Source organism: Sinocyclocheilus grahami, unplaced genomic scaffold, assembly GCF_001515645.1.
Source record: "Sinocyclocheilus grahami isolate Dianchi unplaced genomic scaffold, SAMN03320097.WGS_v1.1 scaffold48.1, whole genome shotgun sequence".
NCBI classification, from domain to species: Eukaryota; Metazoa; Chordata; class Actinopteri; order Cypriniformes; family Cyprinidae; genus Sinocyclocheilus; species Sinocyclocheilus grahami.
In genome coordinates this window covers 611,005-633,766 of record NW_015505227.1, presented here as the reverse complement: position 1 = coordinate 633,766, position 22,762 = coordinate 611,005, and the positions used below count along the sequence as shown (strand labels likewise).

General features: G+C 39.2%; 1 protein-coding gene across 1 annotated transcript; it reads left to right on the top strand.

Annotated features, from left to right (window-relative positions):
• Nucleotides 1-4,188: 4,188 nt before the first annotated feature.
• Nucleotides 4,189-21,248, top strand: LOC107582910 (protein FAM171A2-like; the record flags this gene model as incomplete). Its single annotated transcript, XM_016268937.1, has 7 exons — nucleotides 4,189-4,318; nucleotides 11,908-12,066; nucleotides 12,253-12,432; nucleotides 16,452-16,565; nucleotides 16,806-16,932; nucleotides 17,238-17,718; nucleotides 19,050-21,248. Coding segments are annotated over 7 exons (2,250 nt in total), but the record flags the coding sequence as incomplete, so codon positions are not given.
• Between the last annotated feature and the right edge of the window lie 1,514 nt (nucleotides 21,249-22,762).

Genomic DNA, 22,762 nt, shown 5'->3' with positions numbered 1-22,762 from the left:
TTTCATTTAATAAAATTTTCATTTTCAAGTATATTTGTGACTACTCTGGTCCTACTCTGTGTTTGTTTGTTTTTTTTTTGCTTGCAGGTTGGAAGGAACACTTATTTCCTATATATATATATATATTAGGGCTGCACGATATATCGAAAATATCAAAATATCGCAAATGTAAATATCGCGATATCATTTAACCTGTGATATATTGAAAATATTTAAAACAATATTAATAAATGTTTATATTTTTATATTTGTAAAATAATTTATACATAATAACAATTTAAAATGTATATAAAATATAAAAAAAAAAGTTCTGATTCACTAGCTCTGTTAGATTTTATTTTTTGATTCAGTTTCATTTAGGGATATTTTAAGTTTCATTTAATAAAATTTTCATTTTCAAGTATATTTGTGACTACTCTGGTCCTACTCTGTGTTTGTTTGTTTTTTTTTTGCTTGCAGGTTGGAAGGAACACTTATTTCCTATATATATATATATATTAGGGCTGCACGATATATCGAAAATATCAAAATATCGCAAATGTAAATATCGCGATATGCATATAGCAAGGGCATGCGATATCTGAATCATTTTAATAATAGGCTACTTAAATCAAAACATTGCAAAAGGTCAAAGTTTTAGTTCGACGCATATAGCAGATAATTGCTTGACGTTAAAAAGACTTAAGTGCAATAAGTTGCAGAAAACAACTCTTTGCCGTCTCGTCTTGCTGTCTGACTCACACCTGAAGCGCGCGCACAAATCGCACACAGAGAGACGCGTTTCAGACTGTGACACAAGGGGGTGTTCCTTTTTCCAACTCAGTGATTCTGTTTTTGTTTTTGTTTTTTTTCCTGATATGTTGGTGTTGAATCTTTAACTTGGATGTTATATAAGTTGCACTGAGTAAATACAGCTGGATAAAACAAAAACTGTCTCCATCTGCATTTCATGCTGCAAAGCAGCAAAATGTGATTATTTTAAAGGGGAGTGATTATTTTCGATAGCCACTGTATGTGTTTATAAACAGGCAATGTTAGGCCCTGTGCATTTACTTCAGAATGTTTTTTGTTTTTTTTTCCTGATATGTTGGTGTTGTATCTTTAACTTGGATGTTATATAAGTTGCACTGAGTAACTACAGCTGGATAAAACAAAAACTGTCTCCATCTGCATTTCATGCTGCAAAGCAGCAAAATGTGATTATTTTAAAGGGGAGTGATTATTTTCGATAGCCACTGTATGCGTTTATAAACAGGCAATGTTAGGCCCTGTGCATTTACTTCAGAATGTGATTTGCTAACAACACATGCCTGTGATGCCAGTAATGGCTGTAATATTACTAATAGTTGCCAAAATCCTTTTAATTGGATTATTTTCGATAGCCACTGTATGCGTTTATAAACAGGCAATGTTAGGCCCTGTGCATTTACTTCAGAATGTGATTTGCTAACAACACATGCCTGTGATGCCAGTAATGGCTGTAATATTACTAATAGTTGACAAAATCCTTTTAATTGGCAGACTGATGTTTTCATCTGGATGGTTGTTTTATTACAGAACAGATGGATTACATGACTAGCAGGGGTGTGACAGCTGTGCGAAAGTGATGGGATGCCAGTCATTTGACAGATGACAGTGCATTGGTCTGTACTCCAACCCCAGATTGCATACTGAAGGTTTCTATAGTATTGTCACCATTTTTTTGTGTATGTGATTTAGCTTTTAGCTTAGCTAAAGGTTAGCATTTTTGACTCTCATCTATTTCTCTCAGGATTTCCAAAAAAAAAAAAAACAACGGTGTCGTGGAGTTTTAACTGTCCCTGCAGCACTTTGATAATCTGAGTGAGTCACGCGAACTCGGAGAGTGAGTCATTAGAAAGTGATGGGATGCCAGTCATTTGACAGATGACAGTGCATTGGTCTGTACTCCAACCCCAGATTGCATACTGAAGGTTTCTATAGTATTGTCACCATTTTTTTGTGTATGTGATTTAGCTTTCTGAAGGTTAGCATTTTTGACTCTCATCTATTTCTCTCAGGATTTCCACAAAAAAAAAACAACAACAACGGTGTCGTGGAGTTTTAACTGTCCCTGCAGCACTTTGATAATCTGAGTGAGTCACGCGAACTCGGGTGCATGAATCGGCTGGGTCACGTTTCCCACAGTCTGTTCCTTCAAGTGACAAGCTTTTTTGATGTCAGAGCTGGGAAAATCTGAATGTAATATAATCTGCACTTGGGTCCTGATATCTTCTGGTAGCCTGTTTAATATAAAGCAGACAGTCCCTATAGAATCTTATTAAACCTTTTTTTGTTGTTGTTGTTATTGTTAATAAGCTTCTATTAGATTGAAGAGCTTCATATTCTCATGAAATAAACACTGTAAAACATGAGGTGTGGATAGGCAGGGGGGAGATTTCAATGTGCCATAGCAGATGGGAAATGGACACAGGATTTCTGCTCCCAGCATGCAACAGTCTTCTGGAGCTCTGCCAGCATATGTCCTCCTGCCCATAGAGGAGCACTGAAGGGTGAGGTACATTTAGATTAGCTGACAAAGATAGATGTTGTTGGCACCATAGTTTTAGTGCAAGAAAATGTAAAACTAAAAAAGATTTTAAAGTTAAAGAAATATTTAATGTTGACATGCCAATGGGTAACCTTCTCATACTTCACATGATATGTCAAAGGCTCTGATGTTTGCTTTTAAATGTCTGTCCTCTGGACAAAATATTGATGGGTCCAAAACAAAGACCCACTGAAGGCCAAATGAGCTGATGTATGAGTTCCTGTCGAACATTACCACACCATCAGCTCATTTGGCCTTCAGGGCTATCTCAGATTTTGTCAGGTTTTACTTGTTTGAAGTGAGATCAGGGGTTCCTGCTGTGTTGCAAACCTGAGGATTTGACTGTACTGAGTCATGTCTCACACCTGTGAGCTATAGCAGCTACATCTGGTGAACTACTGTATATTCTTACATCAAAAAACAAAAGTCTTGTGTTCTCCAGGGTCAATGATCCCTGAAAATGAAAGCAAGTGGTTGGTTTACTGATGTAGATCACAGAAAAACAATAGGATATAAATGATGCTAAGTAAGATGCAGTAAGACAACCCCAACCCTGGTCCTGGAGTACCCCCAACAGTACACACCATTTGGACATCTCTCTTATCTGACTCACCCATTTTAGGTCTTTGAGGCCCTGTTTACACCTGGTATTGAGATGCATTTTGGTCGATTGAATCACAAGTAGACAAGGGACACATTACCATGTACTCCTGGTGTTTTAATCCATCTCTTCTGTCCACTTTCGGCCACTTCTGTCCTGATTTTGAGGGGAGGGTCTTTGGGCAAATGTATGTATGGGCTTTTTCTGATCTTTTGATTTAATATTGTGAAATAAGCTTACCCAATTTACATAAAAATGCGAAAGGAGACAACAAAAATGATACAAAGGGCAGCAGACATTGACATTTTTTCGCCTTCAACCCAAACTTACGATTCCAGATGGCAAATTGAAATCCTGTCTGGCTAACACGCTTCAACTACTCGTCCCATAATGTTTTAGTTTTAGGTCAGGAGGCAGAGAGGAGGCGGTCTTTTGTGGCTGTTCGAATGCATGCGACCACATGTGCATCCACACTATGAGAGCAATTCGATCAAATGTGTTTTCGACTACCTCTGGAAGTGGTCTAAAGTGGACAAGCTTAAAAGGTTTTACACCCCATTAACACCTGTAATTAGCATCATCCATTTGTGATCGGATCGACCAAAATGCATCTTAATAGCAGGTGTAAACAGGGCCTGTGTCTCTACTAATGAACTGATGAGAGTATCCAGATACATTTTTGAATAGGGAAAAATACAACATGTGCAGAGTTGGGATATTCCAGGACCAGGGTTGGGAACCACTGCAGTAAGATACTAAGTAAGATTCTCATTATCAGTGTTGAAAACAGTTACAGTGCTTAATACTTTGGGAAACTATGATACATTTTTCATGATTATTTGAAGAATAGAAAGTTCAAAAGAACAGCATTTATTTGAAATATAAATGTTTTGTAATATTGTAAATGTCTTTTCTGTCACTTTTGACCAATTTAATGCATCCTTGCGGACAAAAAGTATTAATTTCATTACAAAATTGTTTTTTACTAACCTTAAATATTTAAATGCTAGTGTACTAATGCTTCTGTTTTTGTTTCTTTCTCACTTGTGTTTCAGTATATGCCTCCGTAAGTCTGTACTTACTTCCCCAGAGACCAGCCACTCTCTTGCTGTATGACGATGTGGTGCAGTTACTGTTGGGTTCTCCAGGTGAGCTTTTTTTCTGTTTTTAGCCTTAAAGTGACAGTTCATCCAAAAATTTAAGTTCTGTCAGCATTTGTTCTCATTCATGTCCTTCCAAACCAGTATGACTTTCTTTCTTCTGTGGAACATACAGGAGGATATTGAGCAATATAAAGTGTTGTTTACAGTGGAAGCCAATGGGCTCAAATATTGTTTGGTTCCCAGCATTTTGCAAAATATCTTCCTTTGTGTTGCACAGAAGAAAGGTTTGGAACAACATGAGGATGAGTAAACGGTGACTGTCCCTTTAACCGTAGCCTTAAAGAGCCTCAACTCTTACCACTCTTAATCTTTTTATTTATAGTGCTATGAAAAGGGGAATGGGAATTACTAGGGAGAGAAAGGGATCAGTACATCACAGTTTGGGCTCATACCTATGATAACCATATGAGTACCAACATTTTTCAGTAGGTTTGACTGATGCTTTATGTCTGTCTTTAATACGGGTTTACTGATTCTCTGTGGCGGTTCAGCCAGGCTGTGTTCCACATGGTTCGCTTGGAATCTGAGATCCAAATGCTGCTCCATTGATTCACACACATCCTGCGGTGGTTACATGTGCAGATGTGTGGAACTGCTGAGTTGGTTGTTTAATAATCAGGCTAACACTATAGTCTCGTATCTCAAGTGCTGCCAATAAGCAGACACAATTTAACTGAGACTGGACGCAATGCCTGCTAGCTATTTCACCACGTTGCATGCTCAATAAATGTCATTAAGATTTACAAACGTGATCAAATGACACATTTGCTTTGGAAAGAGGTTGTTTCCTCTGGCAACGTAAGGAAGATTTAGAGAAACTGCTGCCTGTGTTGCCTGGGTGGCTCGTGTGTTTTGCAGTGCCAGTCAGGTGTTTAATAGAGAGTGTTATGGCTCAAATTATGGTTGTGGGAAAGTGACTTTTAGTTAAATGCTTTCTGGGTGGGAAGTGTGAATATCAAAGCACTACATATCCTCAATGAATCAACCAGTAGTTTTTAAAATGGATACTTAACAAAAACTAAAATAGTGCTTTACCATAAAAAAATAAGTTTTGAACCATACTTTGAAAATGAATACAAATACTATTAATTATATATTGATCATTAAACTTAGTTCATAGTTCATTAACTAATGTTAACAGAAGCTACTTTAAAATTTAAAAAATGTATTCGTTAATGTTGAAATTAACACACTCTAACAAGGAACAATATTCTACAGCTTTTTATCAACCTTAGTTAATGTTACAAATGGACTCTTATTGTAAAGTGTTACCATTTCATTTCAACAGTCATGTTTAAAGATGGTCCTCTTTAAATATCTACACAAAGACCATAGCACTGAAATTACATACATATGGATATTGTATGTATACTATCACACTTTATTTGCTTCTGTTTGAAAAATTTGATTATCTAATTAAAATAACAAAATATGTTAGTCACACAACGGGCAAAAGCACAGCACCGCGTCGCATCTAGGACAACTCGCAGGTATCAGGTATCACCCACACACCGGACGCAACACGTTCAATTCAAGCAGCGGTCTAAAACAGTTTATTTAATCACCGGGCAAAAGTTTACTTCAAGAATGAACAAAGTAGCATAGATGAGTTTGAAGTTCGGTGTTTAAAAAAAAAACTGAGCAAACGGAAAGAGAAAGAGCGATCTATATTATAGCTCTCTATATGAAGCACACAGACTTTATTAGAGCCACAGAAAGACAAACATTTCGCTGAAAAATGCACAATAAACAATTTTACAACCTAGAGTGAAGTCATTATGATTTGGGACAAAGATAATGTAATTTAATGGAAAACGGTGTGACTGGCGCTCAGTTGACTGAATCAACATATCAGAGTTTGCTTTCTCTCGTCACATCTTTAAATCTGCAACTTTGCTGGCTAACAAATGCAATAATGTGACCAGCTGGATATAAACTAATGGAAATAGATGGTAACAATCATGACATTAAACATTTGGGTCGGACTTGCATGTGTTTTGTGTGTAGGCATCCTGATGCAGCTCTTTCTGCCTGATGCTTATCAATTTAATGAGCTTGATCTCTGTGCATATAGGGGTGTCTCTGATGTGCTCAGTGATTATAGTTGCATGCACTCAAAAGGTGCAGTGTCCTCCCATTCCCTCTTCGCTGAAAGCATGACAGCTTGCTCTTGTTCCCTCTTCACATTCAGTAAGAGAGGCTCTCGCACCAGAATACCATCAGTGTCTCCAAGCTGTTCCAGAAATAAATGGGCAACTTGTTGGGCCCAGCACAGAAAAAAGGCCTCGCTGACCGATTTAGACATTTTAATAAGGGCGTAAAGTATTTGAGTAATTGTACATTACTGTACCAAAGTGTTAGTTTTTTTTTAATCTGGCTTGAGTGATACTGAAAATGGATACAGTGAAAATTGTCAGGAGGTCACAGATGCTTTACGTATTCCTTTAGATCTTTCCATCTAATTAAACAAGCTTAAACTTAAGTTTTATTTAAGCAGCCAGTGAAATAAACAGTATATGTAATAACGTAATGTAATTGGCCACAACTATGATCCTTTGTCATTGTGGCGTCATACCACAGTTGTTGACCTACAGCTGAAGATATATGAACTTGAACTGAATTTCAACACTCTCAACAATCAGTCTATAAACAACTATATTAAAATGTCAAACAACTGTGAAACAGTTTTTGTAGTATTTATAAACTATCATAGAATTTAATCATATTTTGAATTTATTTTTATTTATAAAAGTAAATGTTTTGTCTAATATATATTTTTTATTTTATTTCAATTCAAGCTTTATTTCAATTACTAAAAACTAAATTTGTCGTTTTATTTAATAAAAACAACTGTAATAATAATAACAGCTGTTAAATCAGTCTCAGATAATTGCAGGATTCTGGTTTCAGTTTTAACATCTGATGTGTCGTGGATGATTACATAATCAGGTACCTGTTTAACTGAAATTAAACAGGTTGCTTTACAATTTTGTGCATCAAAGCTACTGTAGTGATAATATAGCATTTATCTCTTGAATTTCATATGCTTGTTTCTATAAAGCTAGGAATAATATTTTCTTTTGAGTTTATATATATATATATATATATATATACAGTATATGCTACAGTCATATAAAAAAAACTTCTAAACATGTTTTTAAATGCTATATTATATTTGTAATATATTTATTTACTAGAGTAAGTATAGAATTATTTTAAGTAGTAGAATGTGCATTTTGTAACAGGAGGGGTTATTATTAAAGTGTTGCATATCTGTCTCTGCTGCGTGGGAGGAATGTGTCATGTAAAACCTGATCTGAGATCTGCTAGTTTGTCAGTGAGGGTTTGCTGCTGACCACTGTTGTAAAGAGCTTGTTAATGCCTCCTGTATTGAGAAAAGCCATGCACAATACAACATGTGCCTTAATTGTTTTGTTCAAACATGCACCTTCAGAGTATTTGTTTGCAGAGTCGGGCTATGTTTTTTGGGAGCATTTTTATGAAAAGTGAGTCAAGCGAATGTACTGACAGAAACAGCCTAAACTCTGAGCCGTAGCGTGGGTGGACTTTTGTGTTCACAGCATGCCCGCCTGAAAAGAAGTTACTCAATTGATTTGGGCTTGAGGGTTTGTTTAGAAACATGCAAATATAAATGGGCAAATTGAATGTTTGAATAGGCATTGTTGTATGTCATTGCTGTGTTTGTATATCTGGATGTCTTTAGGTGCATTTTAATTAGTGTGAATTTAGAATTATACTGGATTGAACTGAATTGCAATTTTGATACACTTGTCAATATTTGCAGTGACTACAACCATTTTACAAAAAAAAAACCCAATTTATTATGATAGCCCTATCTCTAGTTAAATCTACCTTAAAACTATGCATAAATCAGCCTTCTAACATCCTCTCTCTTCTTCATTTTTCCAATCTCTGGCCAAGAGGAGCATTATGTCTTCCTCTCCCAACAGAGCGCAAGCACATCTGTAACTAAGAACATGTGCAATGAAGAGAGAGTTGAGAAATTACTTTGTTGACTAGAGAGGGAGGCAAGGTGAAAAAGGAGGGAAGTGTTTTTCTGAGAATAAACTGGTGAGAATCAAGCGTGAGTGTGAGTTGAATGTAAATCTCCTGAGACCTGCTTGCATGAACAGCTTCCAGGCACAGGGCCTATTGAGATACAGAGATCTATTGAGTCATTCTTACTGCTGTAAATCAAACCATTGACAAAATGGCAGTCTGCAGGTGATCGCCATAGAATTGACATCATTCAGACATTGATAATTATATGACTTAATGTGGTTTTCCAGTGTGGCTTACATGCTCAGAAAGTGCACTAATCCTTTTGATAGATAGCTAATCTCCAGTACCGGATAAAGATTACATAAAAAATGCTTGTTTGGATGAACTGACTGATTGCTACCATATGGGGGTGGGAGTTATGGCCAGAGTCATATTTCATATGAGTATTTTTAATACCATTTCATATAGGGATGTGCACAAATAGTTGAATATTAGAATATTCAATATGTAATTATTATTTGAAAAATAAAAACACTATTTGAATTGTACTACGTTTTGCTTTGCTGGCCGTAAATGCAGGGAATCCATGATAAATCCTAAGCACGCAAACTAAAAGTCAGTTATAACTAAATGCACTGGGTGGTGCTGTGGAGTGTGTTAACAAGTTGAATGTGTTTGATCACAGAATGTCGTCGTCTGCCTCGCGAAGTTTGGAATTACTTTGATCAAGTGTGAGCCGAGAAGAGAGCTTATCTGATAGCAAAATTATCTTGAGACATATGCTTTAAGTTTCCTCGAGGAAAAGTGTTTTAAGAACAGAAAACACAAAGCGATGTAAGAAACTTTGCTTAGCACACCATTATCTTTGTGTCTCGGGAACACCTGTGTCGGCGCGCATTCTTATTGTTTTCAGCTAAAAGGAAACCTTGAGATATAATGTTACGTTGTTGTAGAACGTTGTGTATAATGCCTAATCAAAAGCTTCTTCAGAAATGGTGACAAAAACTTGATTAAAAAATAACGTCTTTCTTGTTAAACGTCATTTACATAAACAAATACTGTTTTTTTATGAGCCCAAATATTCTAATACAATATTTTTGAAAAATGTCCATACCTAATTTCATACTGATCACAGTAATAGTATGTATCACAAAATATATGCAGACAGTTTATATTTTTTGTTTATATTTTAACAACTGTGTAACAAAGCCTATTTTTAGAAAATGAATTAAATACTTTGCAAATGAAATGTACTTTAGAGTTTATGTTACTGGCTGTGACCTATAATAATGGTTAACTTTTCTGAGGTAAAATGCAATATTATGTAACAATTATCTCTAATACTCATGTTACTCACTTATTTTTATCTGTATTTATTTATTTTTTCTCAAATTGGCATTTATTTAGCAGACACATTCATCCAAATGTGTAATAATTTATCCAATTAATGAATCCAGTTTATATTAATAATTATTTGTAAGCAGATGGTACACATTCATTTAACTCTGACCCCAAGCTGGCCATTCTCACAATTGAATGCATCTATGTCAGAGTGGGTAACAGGCACTCAGCATTAACTCTCATTGTTTTTCTCAGACAGATTGACCCCAAGGTCAGCAATACTAATCTATAGCATTCAAATAGCCATTTCCCATGGAAATGGTGATAAATTGGCTGGTGCAGTTGAGGGAAGAGCACTTTAGTTATTTTTCATGAGTAGTATGTCTCTTTGGTGAGCTGACTCTCTGTACAAAAGGCCCACTGATGCTACTAACATCTATGGCTTTGTCATGGAAATGGTGATAAATTGGCTGGTGCAGTTGAGGGAAGAGCACTTTAGTTATTTTTCATGAGTAGTATGTCTCTTTGGTGAGCTGACTCCCTCAGGGGTTTTCATTTTCTCAATCTAGCTCTCTGCCCGTCTTTAGAATGATATGAGTCAGTGAACACTCCCCTTTGAACCAGAAAGGTTTTGCTTTGCTTCAATAATATTGGGCCTGTTGGTAGCATTTCAAAGTAGGCCCAGTTGCCCAACAAAAAGAGAATAAACTAAACCTAGAAGTTTGGGGGAGACCAATGGTCAGTGATAAGAAATGTGTTGTTTTCCATTTACTTTTTATGTCATCTGTAAATTTTAAGGGGATATATTTTTATATGCAGTTATGTTCATGCCATTCATGAAGCCAACTGACATTTGTGATGTTTATCACTGAGCATCTCTCTGATAGAACGAGGTCATCAGGGAGGCCAACCACATGATTTTGCACATGAAGGGGATTCACTATGCCATTCAAAATGCCCAAGCTCCTTAGGAGGCTTGCCATTTGGCAAAGCACCAGTCCCAACTAGACTGTTCCGTTCTTTTACTGCATAATCATAGTTTTCAGTGTCAGGTTTACAGGGGATCAACCCATCTGCAGCCCAATCCTTGTGCAATCCTAGAGGAAATGCAAGCTTTGTTGGTCAGATGCTGTTGCTGCCCTTCTTGTCATTGTGTAAGATGCAAATCGCTGCTTGTGCCACGGTATGCAATTAGGCTAAGAGACAGAAACCTAAAGATATTAGTCAGTGAGTAGGCTATCACATTATCCTTGCTTTTTATAGCCTAATTGAATCTCATGCTTGTCTTAAATGCTGGTATTTGTGTTTGTTTCTGTTGCTCAAATGGAGATGGTTAGGCAAATGGTATCTGGTTTAATTTTAGAGATTCCTTTGGATGATTTGTGCTGTATTAGTTTGTCCTCTCATCAAGAGCTGGATATGGTAAGTACATAAATGAATAACTGTGGCCAAAAGAGGGAGTGTCACTGCCTGCCTGCTTTCAGTGGTCCCCAAGCACTCTCATGCTATCCTAGATGTCTGGGCTGATCAGTGACCGGCTAACCCAGCACTAATCGGAGCAGACAGCCTACAGTGAGAGATACACGCTTATATTTTTAGGCCTTCTTATTCTTTTATTACTATTTGCCTCTTCCACACAAAGCGAGCCAATTGGAGGAGGGGAAGGGATTACTGCAGTGTGGATTCTGAGCTCTGTATTCTTCTTGTAAAATGTTTCAAGAAATTCAAGAAACTCCATTGTTACCCCCATTCTGGGAAAAATTGTCTTTATCTGTCTTGAGATATTTTTAGCAATTTCTTACAAATTATTAGCCCTGCCCCACAGCTTTCACATAAAGTTATCTTGCAATTCCTCTCTCTGACAGGCAAGAGAGGAGAGTAAAGCAAAGCAGCTATAGCAGAGAAATGTTAAATCACTATAACACTCATTATAACAGCAACATTGGTTAAAGGAAGTGGATGTTGACTTAATTAACTAGTAAAACACATGGAAACAACAAACCCCAGAGCAGCGCATTATTAGGGCTGGGAAGAAATAACTGGCAATAACTCATACAACAGTCATACAAGGCAGACATTGTAGTCTGATTTGTGAAACCGTTATGACTTCATTCTTTATCATAAACCATAAATTCCTTACAATTAATTTATCCGTACTCACTATACCTGTACATTTTTATTAAAGTCTTTTATAAATCCCTGTTGTCTAGGATCCCGGAGACAGCCATGGGTACAGCTTCAGAGGAGAGCCATCCGACCACCCCTAAACAGCTCCCAAATTACCCTCTCTGCAAGGCTCACCTCTTCCCGCAGTCAGTATGAGCTTGGGGGCTTTCCTTACCCCCTTGCCTTGGAGAACAACTCTACAGGTGAGATTATCCAAACACCTCTTCAAAGAAATATGTTTCTGTGGAGTTACCATGCATCTAGCATTACTACCCCCCCTCACTTTAATCATTCATCATTGCATAGAATACTGCTGTAAACAGAGGCTTGCAACAGTGGCCTCATGGATTTTAATCCATGTTTTGCTATTACTGTCTGCCTTGTTTCAGGAACCAACAGTAGCTGGGTGGAGCTAACTGCTCTAGCTGCAATGTGTGCTCAGCTCACTGGGCCCAACGGCACTGAGGTCCAGGTGTCAGAACCCATTCACATCTCCATCCCCCTTCCTTCTGACTCACCTCTCAAGACTGCCACCAGTGTCCCAGTATGGAGGTTCGAGGACAGGACAGGTAAACAGCATTTAACAAAATGTTGGTTAACTTTAAACAACAGTATGCAAACAGACAATTTTATCCAGTGTTACTCCTTATAGGGATCAAACTAGAAACTTTATCAGTGTGATCATGAGGGTGACCATGTTCTATTTACCCTTTTGCTGATCCAGATTCTACAGCAGCCTAGTACCCAATGGTTCAGGGGTGCCCAATCTTGCTCCTGGAGGGCCACTATCCTGCAGAGTTTTTTATTTATTAAACACCTGAACCAGCTAATGAAGGTTGTCGGGAATACTAGAACTTCCATGCAAGTGTGTTGAGGCATGTCGGAGCTAAACTCTGTAGGACATTGGCCTTCCAAAAAAAAAAAAAAAAAGAATTGGACACCCCTGTGATAGTTCATGCAAGCAAAACTAAGTCAGAATATGAGGACTCGGAGTGAGATGACAAGGGCTTAACCTCACATTTGGGAGAGGGGGTTGTAAATGTTTAAAAGTGTACAAGAAGCTGAGTGATGGAAAGAAAAATAGTTAATAAAGGAGGAAAGATGGAGAAAGACACTGTGGAATTTCCAGATCTAGTTGAGAGCCATTCAAGCAGGATCAGATAAAGTGAGAGCAGATGAAGTGAGTGTGCAGTACAAATCAAAGAAGCTGTTAGTTCTTCTCACATTGGAGAGATAATTGCCTGCCAATTCATAAAGCAGACATTGACGCCAATGTTTAAAAGTGTACAAGAAGCTGAGTGATGGAAAGAAAAATAGTTAATAAAGGAGGAAAGATGGAGAAAGACACTGTGGAATTTCCAGATCTAGTTGAGAGCCATTCAAGCAGGATCAGATAAAGTGAGAGCAGATGAAGTGAGTGTGCAGTACAAATCAAAGAAGCTGTTAGGTCTTCTCACATTGGAGAGATAATTGCCTGCCAATTCATAAAGCAGACATTGACGCCATCATGACATAGCTCCCAAAACAGGATGTGATTTAGTTCCTGGCAAGCTTTGCAGAATTCCCTAGATCCTTCAGATGCCAGCTTAATAAAGAGAACAGCTCTGGTGGAAAAATCAATATGACTAAAAGAGGGTACTGGCTCACTTTCTGGCTTTATATTCAGGTCTTAGTTTTCCATAGATTGCTCTTGATATAGTTGCACGTCATTCCAGGTTATCTTGTACATCTGTGATACATTTTTTCAGCTCTTCACTCTAATGTCTGGGCTGCTTATTTAGCTCTCTCCTAAAGTGTGGTTAAAGGTTAATTTAACCTTTCTTAGCTCCACAGAGAAATCTTAAATGATTGTGACATATTAAACTAAGCAGCTTAGTCTATGGCAACCTAATCCCAACTTCCCCTTTTACCCACAGTAGGCAAATGAATGACTGGTCAGGGAATGTAATCAGACTCCCTGGTTTCCTATGGTAAGGTTTTGACAGATGCCCATCAAAGGGCATTAGAAGTTGTTGTGTAATGTTTGTTTTATTATACATTATCCTATTTATGAAACTTTTGAATTGACATCTATCTATCTATATATACTTACATACATCTATATGTTTTTTTGTTTTGATTGCCACCTTGTCCCTTTCATGCAATCATACTTTGTCATGAATTAGGGCTGAAATGATTAGTCGATATTATCGACAACGTCAACAATAAAAAATTGTCGATAAATATTTTTGTTGTCGAATATTCGTTTGATCTCAAATGACCTAATGTAAGGGCCTGCAATAACACGGTTTTTCCAGTGTGGGCCGGTAGCTCAAGACTGTAATTCAGCTCGAGAAGACGACACACACAGAGCTTATGAGAGTCGGTGTGTAAATGCACAACAAAAATGACTGCGGTGAGATGTCTTATCACTTACCTTTATTTTGTTCCATACCCGTATGTCTTACAAAAGGAGTAGTTAGGCAGAATTATCCATCAGTCACTTTTTCATACAGTTAATTAAATGGTGAATGAGAAAGGCTCTCTGTCTGTGATTTCATTTTGTGTGCCAAATATATTTATTTGATTTGTAAACAAACTTATAATAATTGTAATTGTACAATAATAATATAATTGTTTGACACTTTCAAAAGCTGAAATGTTTACATTGTTTTATTTATTAGTAAGAATATGTAACTCAATATTTTAAGTAATTGTAAAAGTTGAATAATGTAAGCTTTAATATAATTATTAATACCGTTATAAATCGTTAGATCAATCGATTATTAAAATAATCGTTTGTTGCAGCCCTAGCATGTTTGTCATTCTTGGCTCATTTTCCTGAACTGGTCTTGGATAAATAAAGGTACAGTAATTAAAGATGACCCACAATGCATTTAAGGAATTTCTAATCCATGATTCCCACAGGACTGTGATAGCTGTCAGTAAGAGAGTCAGTTGGCCTGGAAAGCCTTCTCTGACACCTTTGACCCTTGCCCACCCTGTTTTCAAGATAACTGACAGATAAGACTGTTGAAAGAATATTTTGTTGTCAGAGTATAGCTCCCTATAAAAATGTCTGTTTGATATAGGTTGGATATTGATACAGATTTAGTATTATTTCACAATAAAATAATAAAGTAATTTCATACTTAAGTACCATGTATTAATAATTTGGTTATCACTTTAATATTAATCATATCATATAATTTGAATTCTACAAACAAAAAACAACTCTGAAATATAATTCAGTCTTATACAATTTGCACAGGCCTCTAGTCTTCTTTTAAACTAAGAGACAGGCATTCATTAGATTACTTTTGATATGAGTGATAAGGTAAGCAAGAGTTTGTTTTAGAGCCAAAGAAAAAATGATTTTAGACCATATGGTAGCTTAGTACATAGAGCTGCTCAAACGGTGCCTACCAGTTTCCAGGATGCCTAGATAGAGAATGCTTGAGAGCTTTAGAGAAAGAAAGCCTTGAATATGTGTGTGTGTGGGTGATCCGAGAGAAATGTGTTTCAGAGGATAGTTAGTTGTGGAGAACAGGGGCCTGTATTCCTGAGCGGTGGGCAGCTGTGAACTCTCAGTAAATGTGTTTTTGACCATGTGATAGACACAAAAGTCTGTATTGTTTCGGACTTTGCTCTGTAGACTGTAGAAACGTAGATGTTGAGAATGCGACTCTCTGAGTCTCATTTACTAACACCGCATAAATTATATTATATGATTTCACTGACTGCTCAGTCCCCCTCTGCTTTATCTTGAAAGGGTGGGGCCTGAATGCCCTAGTGTGTTCAGATTATAAAAACATTCAGATGTGCTACTAAGTCTGTTTGCTTTGAAGACAGATCACATACAAAATAGCCCATACAGAGAGAGCGGATGCTTTAGCACATGGTACTTGCAGGGGCTTACTATACTGGGAAAGCCCCCTGCTTTGGAGCACAAGTCTCCCTGCTGAGCTGAACATATAGCACCTTCTAGTGTGCGTAATTACCCATTGCATGCAGCTGCCTGGGTCGGTCTTGAGGAGTTTTGTGCTGTAGGTAGCTGGTACTTAGTGCACAAAGCTGTGAAATATGTAATTATAAATAGCAGTATTTAAAAAGCAACAGATTCCAATAAAAATAATGTTATTGCTGATATTATATGTAGTATAGTATTTCTTCATAGTAACAGGTTCATTGTGTACACTCCAATTGTGAAGTCCAGCACAGGGTGAGCATTTTGTGTTTAGTGGAGGGAGACATTTGAAATCGTATTTGTCAGGGACATGTCAGAACATATTAACTCTCTGTGCTCTTTTGTTTGGCCTTAGGGTTTGTTGCAAAATTTGTGTCCCTCACTGCCCTGCTTTGGTGCTCCATATTACATTATCTGTGTGATTTTGAATATTGAATGGTAACCTAGACTGATCCTAGACCTAAAATGACTTTTTAATGAAGAAAAGCTATTGAATGTGTAATCTGGCACAGTTTGGGTCTAATCTGTCCCTGGCGCACTGCCCATTCGCATTTAATTGAGCTTTTCCTGTAAGCTGAAACAAGATTTCATTGCATTTATCACTGTCTGCTCATTTTGTAATAAAGTTCTGGTTTGCTGCAGGTTTATGGGTCAGAAGTGGTGCTGGATACATTAAAAAAGAGGGCACTCAGATGACATGGAGTTTTGTGGCTCCAAATTTAGGATACTGGCTTGCAGCATTTCCCTCAACCTCAGGTGAGACCAGCAGCAGTTACATGGTATATTATATTGCATGAAAAATAACAGCCATTTTATCCTTACATTTTCCTTGATCAGTAACCATTAAATGACACAGAATGACTTTAAAGATTCAATTAATAAAAAAAATGTAATCTTCTTATAACATTACTTTCCTAATTTTAATCTGCTTGGTTTAATTTTGGTTTACTTTTTTAATGGGTAAATAAAACAACAATGTTTATTTTTGTGTTAAAGGAACAGGTCTGAACACCTCTGGTCTAAGGGACATCACTACCTATCACACTATTTTCCTGCTAGCGATTCTGGGTGCCATGGCCCTGCTAGTGCTTATTCTGCTGTGTTTGCTACTGTACTACTGCAGGTATCATTGCTCTGTGTGTGTTTGTTGTGTGCCTAAAAAAGTAATTAATAGCTTATACTTGTAGGCTTGGCCTTAAGTTGAAACACCCATGTCACAGCAAGACTTTTGTATAGGCATACACAAAAGTCTTGCCATGAGCTTAAGATCACTTCCATGAGCAAATTGAGCAAGACACTAAACTACATTTGTATTTGTCGTTATTTCAGTGAAACTGTAGTCAGTAGTTATGTTAACAAAAGTAATAAATTTTTTCTTTATATGTATATTTAGTATAATATCTAACAGATATTATTATAATATTTCAGGAGGCGGTGTCTAAAACCTCGGCAGCATCGGCGTAATATGTACCTCTCGTCCACTCTGGAGAGCTCAAAGAGAGACCAGGGCACATCCACTTCCCACCTAAATCTCATCAGTGGTGGACACATGGAGACAGCATCCTCGGCCGCCGACCATGACGGCATCAAATCTGACCTTTCCTCCAACCGTGATCTACACAGCTCTCGAGAGGACTTCTTCAGACATGGCCCCACCCAGAGACAGCACAACTCCAGGATAAACGCTGACACAAAGCGAGGAGAGAGTTTCCCATTGAAGACCACTCGCTCCTCAAACACAGGAACTCGAGACCCGCTCCTGCAGGATGACTATAGCAAAGGTTACAGCTCTGCTGAGGACTCTGACGAGCGCAGATATCATCACCATAATGCAAAAGACAACCAGGGCTATTCATCAGACCCACCGTCTCCACCTCCACTTTTGCCACCATTTACTGGCCACTATCAGGATCACAGTCGGGACAGCATGCCCCCAGAGTATTATGCACCGGCAGGGGATCACCTCAGTCGGCCCAGTTCTGTAAACACCCAGCCTGGCCAGCTGATCTTCTGTCATTCTATGGAGCAGATGAAGGAGAGCATGTACCACAGCATGGTGCCCACGCTGGTCATCCCTGCACATTATATGCATCTGTCCTCTGACCTGTCAGCTGTGGAGCAGGCAATGGAAAGGCAGCAACAGCTGCAGCATGATATGGAGGGCATCCAGGTTAGCATTACGCTGCCACGGCAACAGAGTCAACACCAAAAGCAACAACAACAGCAGCAGCAGGCCAGGCAAGAAAAGGAAGAGTTGTCGTCTAGCCAGCAAGCAGAGGGACCTTCAGAGGAGAACTGGGGATCGGAACAGTCCACTGCCCCCGTCCGTATTCCTGTCCTTTTCAATGACTCCACCATTGCACAAATGAATGGAGAGCTGCAAGCGATGACAGAGAAGAAGCTGCTGGAGCTTGGAGTAAAGCCACACCCTCGTGCCTGGTTCGTTTCCCTTGACGGACGTTCAAACTCTCTTGTTAGACACTCCTACATTGAGCTAAGCAATGAAGCCTTGCGTGCACCCGTGGGCCCCAGCAGTCTAGCCCAAGACTACCGTTCTGAAGCACTCCCCGTGAGTTCAGGGAGATTTACTCACCGGAAAGTAAAAGAGGAGGGCAAAGCGAAGGAGGGAGGTGAAAGAAAAGCTCACGGAAAGATTTATTCCAAGCTTCCCGTTATCGAAACGCCAGACTCAAGCAGCGAGAGCCATTCAGCTGTGTACTCAACTGAGGAGAACTCCACAGCGCCACTGCTTGACGAGACCTCTGAATCCAGAGGAGGGACGTTCCCTCGTAAAGGCCGCAGTCGGGATAACAGCACCCGTAGTAGTGCCAGCGAGGTCCACAGAGACTCTGTCACCAGTCCTGATGAAGACAATGAAGCTGACGACAAAGATGACGATGGAGAGAATAAGAAGAGCCCCTGGCAAAAGCGTGAAGAGAGGCCCCTCATGGTGTTCAACGTCAAGTAACACATGCTGTCCAGGACTGGTTATGGCACCATCTTGGCTATACATTTTGTTCTTATATATGCTTACTAGTGATGAAGATGCAGAGCTGGAAAAGAGTCGGATGAAAAGCACAATAAGAGACATGGCACTTACCTGAGTGATAAGCCATAATTCCAACCATCAAGACTAGGTACCAAGAATTAGCGCTGAATGCCACGTGTAAAGAAGCATCTGAAGTCCTCACACCCTTTTAGATGTCCTTCCTTTTGCCACCATTTACTGGCCACTATCAGGATCACAGTCGGGACAGCATGCCCCCAGAGTATTATGCACCGGCAGGGGATCACCTCAGTCGGCCCAGTTCTGTAAACACCCAGCCTGGCCAGCTGATCTTCTGTCATTCTATGGAGCAGATGAAGGAGAGCATGTACCACAGCATGGTGCCCACGCTGGTCATCCCTGCACATTATATGCATCTGTCCTCTGACCTGTCAGCTGTGGAGCAGGCAATGGAAAGGCAGCAACAGCTGCAGCATGATATGGAGGGCATCCAGGTTAGCATTACGCTGCCACGGCAACAGAGTCAACACCAAAAGCAACAACAACAGCAGCAGCAGGCCAGGCAAGAAAAGGAAGAGTTGTCGTCTAGCCAGCAAGCAGAGGGACCTTCAGAGGAGAACTGGGGATCGGAACAGTCCACTGCCCCCGTCCGTATTCCTGTCCTTTTCAATGACTCCACCATTGCACAAATGAATGGAGAGCTGCAAGCGATGACAGAGAAGAAGCTGCTGGAGCTTGGAGTAAAGCCACACCCTCGTGCCTGGTTCGTTTCCCTTGACGGACGTTCAAACTCTCTTGTTAGACACTCCTACATTGAGCTAAGTAATGAAGCCTTGCGTGCACCCGTGGGCCCCAGCAATCTAGCCCAGGACCACCGTACTGAAGCACTCCCCGTGAGTTCAGGGAAATCGACTCACCGGAAACTAAAAGAGGAGGGCAGAGGGAAGGAGGGAGGTGAAAGAAAAGCTCATGGAAAGATTTATTCCAAGCTTCCCGTTATCGAAACGCCAGACTCAAGCAGCGAGAGCCATTCAGCTGTGTACTCAACTGAGGAGAACTCCACAGCGCCACTGCTTGACGAGACCTCTGAATCCAGAGGAGGGACGTTCCCTCGTAAAGGCCGCAGTCGGGATAACAGCACCCGTAGTAGTGCCAGCGAGGTCCACAGAGACTCTGTCACCAGTCCTGATGATGACAATGAAGCCGACGGCAAAGATGATGATGGAGAGAATAAGAAGAGCCCCTGGCAAAAGCGTGAAGAGAGGCCCCTCATGGTGTTCAACGTCAAGTAACACATGCTGTCCAGGACTGGTTATGGCACCATCTTGGCTATACATTTTGTTCTTATATATGCTTACTAGTGATGAAGATGCAGAGCTGGAAAAGAGTCGGATGAAAAGCACAATAAGAGACATGGCACTTACCTGAGTGATAAGCCATAATTCCAACCATCAAGACTAGGTACCAAGAATTAGCGCTGAATGCCACGTGTAAAGAAGCATCTGAAGTCCTCACACCCTTTTAGATGTCCTTCAGATGGGTTAAACATCTGATGTAGTTCTGGCAGCAGTTCATGAGGCCAGAGGGAGCCATAACTTTGAATCTGCACTCTTCTCAAAGAGTTGTCTCGCTTTCCTTAAGTGACACCCATTTTTTTATAAGAATGACCATGAGCCATTTTAAACTTGAGACTTTGGGAAGTAATCCATAAGCCTTAAAGAGCTTTTTCCTTTTCAAAAGAAATATAAATGAAAATGAATATTAATGTGATATAGGTGAAAAAGAGGGCTGTTGTAAGGATTGAAAGATTTTATCAATCTATAATGACTTTTATTGTAGTGGTTTACACAAACGTTTAATTTGTTTATATTACTATGTAGAGCTGAACCATTAAGATGTGTGGAAATCGTATATATTTCAAAAACAGGAGTGAAATGTTTGCTGAATAAATTAGTGCGTTTACTCCAACGTGACTTATCGAATCCTAGTGGTTGACACATAATGACACTGTATTTTGTACTATTGGTAAAAGTTCCCCTTTTGTACTCAACTAAAACCAGTGTTGCCATTTTTTAGATATGTTTTAAGGAGACTGTTTGGGTTAGGAAAACTGCTCTTAGATATGAATAAAAAGTTCTGCATATATACTGTACAGAACACATTTTGTACGCTGAATAAGCCTTCCCTGTTGGTTCAGTGCAGCAGTAGGAATTGTGTTTTGACTGACTTACCTTGGACACCTGTGAAAATGTTTTCGCATTAATCTTTGCTGTAGTGCATTGGAACGTTTGCCATAAATCAGAACCACTGCAATTCTATTCTGTTAACTGTGGAAGTACAATTTTGAACCTTTTTCATTTATGGACTTTTTGTGTGTGACTGAAGATACAGACTGTGCTTGAAAAGGATGTGCATGGATGAATTTACACAAATATTGTACCAAGTATTTTTTTAAAAACAAGTATTGCTTGATTAAGCACTCTTACTTAACTCTGTGAACCACTTATTTGTAAATAACACCCTAGTAAATTTACACTCTCACTTCAGTCTTATTGATTTTATTTCTAACTAAAAGAGACCTATGTAGCAACAGTAGTCTCTCGTCATTCCTCTTCAAAGTGTGTGTGTAAATATATAGTTTTCTTTAATGATGTTCCTGTCATTACAGAAGTTATGCTAAGGAATTAATTATTATATAATATTATATTATAACGGCTTAATATAAATATAAAAAAACATCGTATTATTTAGATTTGTCCATCACCACCTGTAAAGTTGAAATTGTTGGCATAACAGCTTTTGGCAAGTGAATTTGGAACAGTTTGTGGTGCATCCCTATCTTTATTTTTGGTTTTACTTACCATAAACAAAATAAATATTTTTATTTAAAGAGGTCATATGATGCTGCTAAAAAGAACATTATGTTGTGTATTTGGTGTAATGAAATGTGTTTCTGTCAGGACCACTATCGTCAAAGATGATTGACAATTAGCATACAGTTTGGATTGGCGGTATGGTTCTGTTCTGGGCAAGAACTCCCTGCGCCTCCATGCAGCCTAGCATGGATGAGAGCAGGGAGAGCAGCAATAACCCCCCAGGGTAAACAGAACAGAACCAACATAAATGTATTGCAGATATCGTTAAGTTCAATAATGTTATATACACATTTTAGAATTAGTCTGATTCAAAGGAGAATCAGGCTGAATCCTGACTGACAGAGGAGGAGTTGGGGATGGAGGAGGGTAATTAGCTATTGAGCAATGCGAAAACTGCTGATACTACTGCGGGACCTTATATATGAATACTTAGATAGGTGTCGTATTCCCATAGGTTGATGGGGATCAGCTGAGAGTCAGCTGATGCAAGCTTGACTAACGTGACCTGCCAAAACGGAACAGCCGGCTATACAGCTGGCATTGTGGTCTACCAGGATCAGGAAACAGTCCTCCATAAAATGCGCTGGACACATCTGAATATTTGGGTTAAACTGTTCTGGAACAGTGTTGTAAATACAATTTAACCACTGATTTCTAGTCATGTACTCTTTTGGAAGGCCAAACAAAGTAGTTTCGCTTTCACAACGAAACTGCGTCACACACCGCGGCCTAGAGTGAGCCGCGTCCTAGAGTATGCGGAGGCCGGCTTGAGCAAGCAGAGGCGGGCGGGTTCGACGAAGGAGTGTCCGGCAGGCTTGCGGCAACCACATGTGACGAACCCAGGCTGGACTCCGCTTCGTCCACGGTGAAAGCAGATCCGGTGATCCACAGCACTAAGTTGATGTATTTCCTCAGCGACCAGCACGGATCAGCTCCAGGCATGTCGAAGCAGATATCGTCCTCTTTTGGAAGGCCAACCAAAGTATTTTCACAACGAAACACAGCGCCTTCACAACATGGCGGCGGCAACAACAATCTGCTTGTTAAGTCTGATGTCACGTGTCACCGCT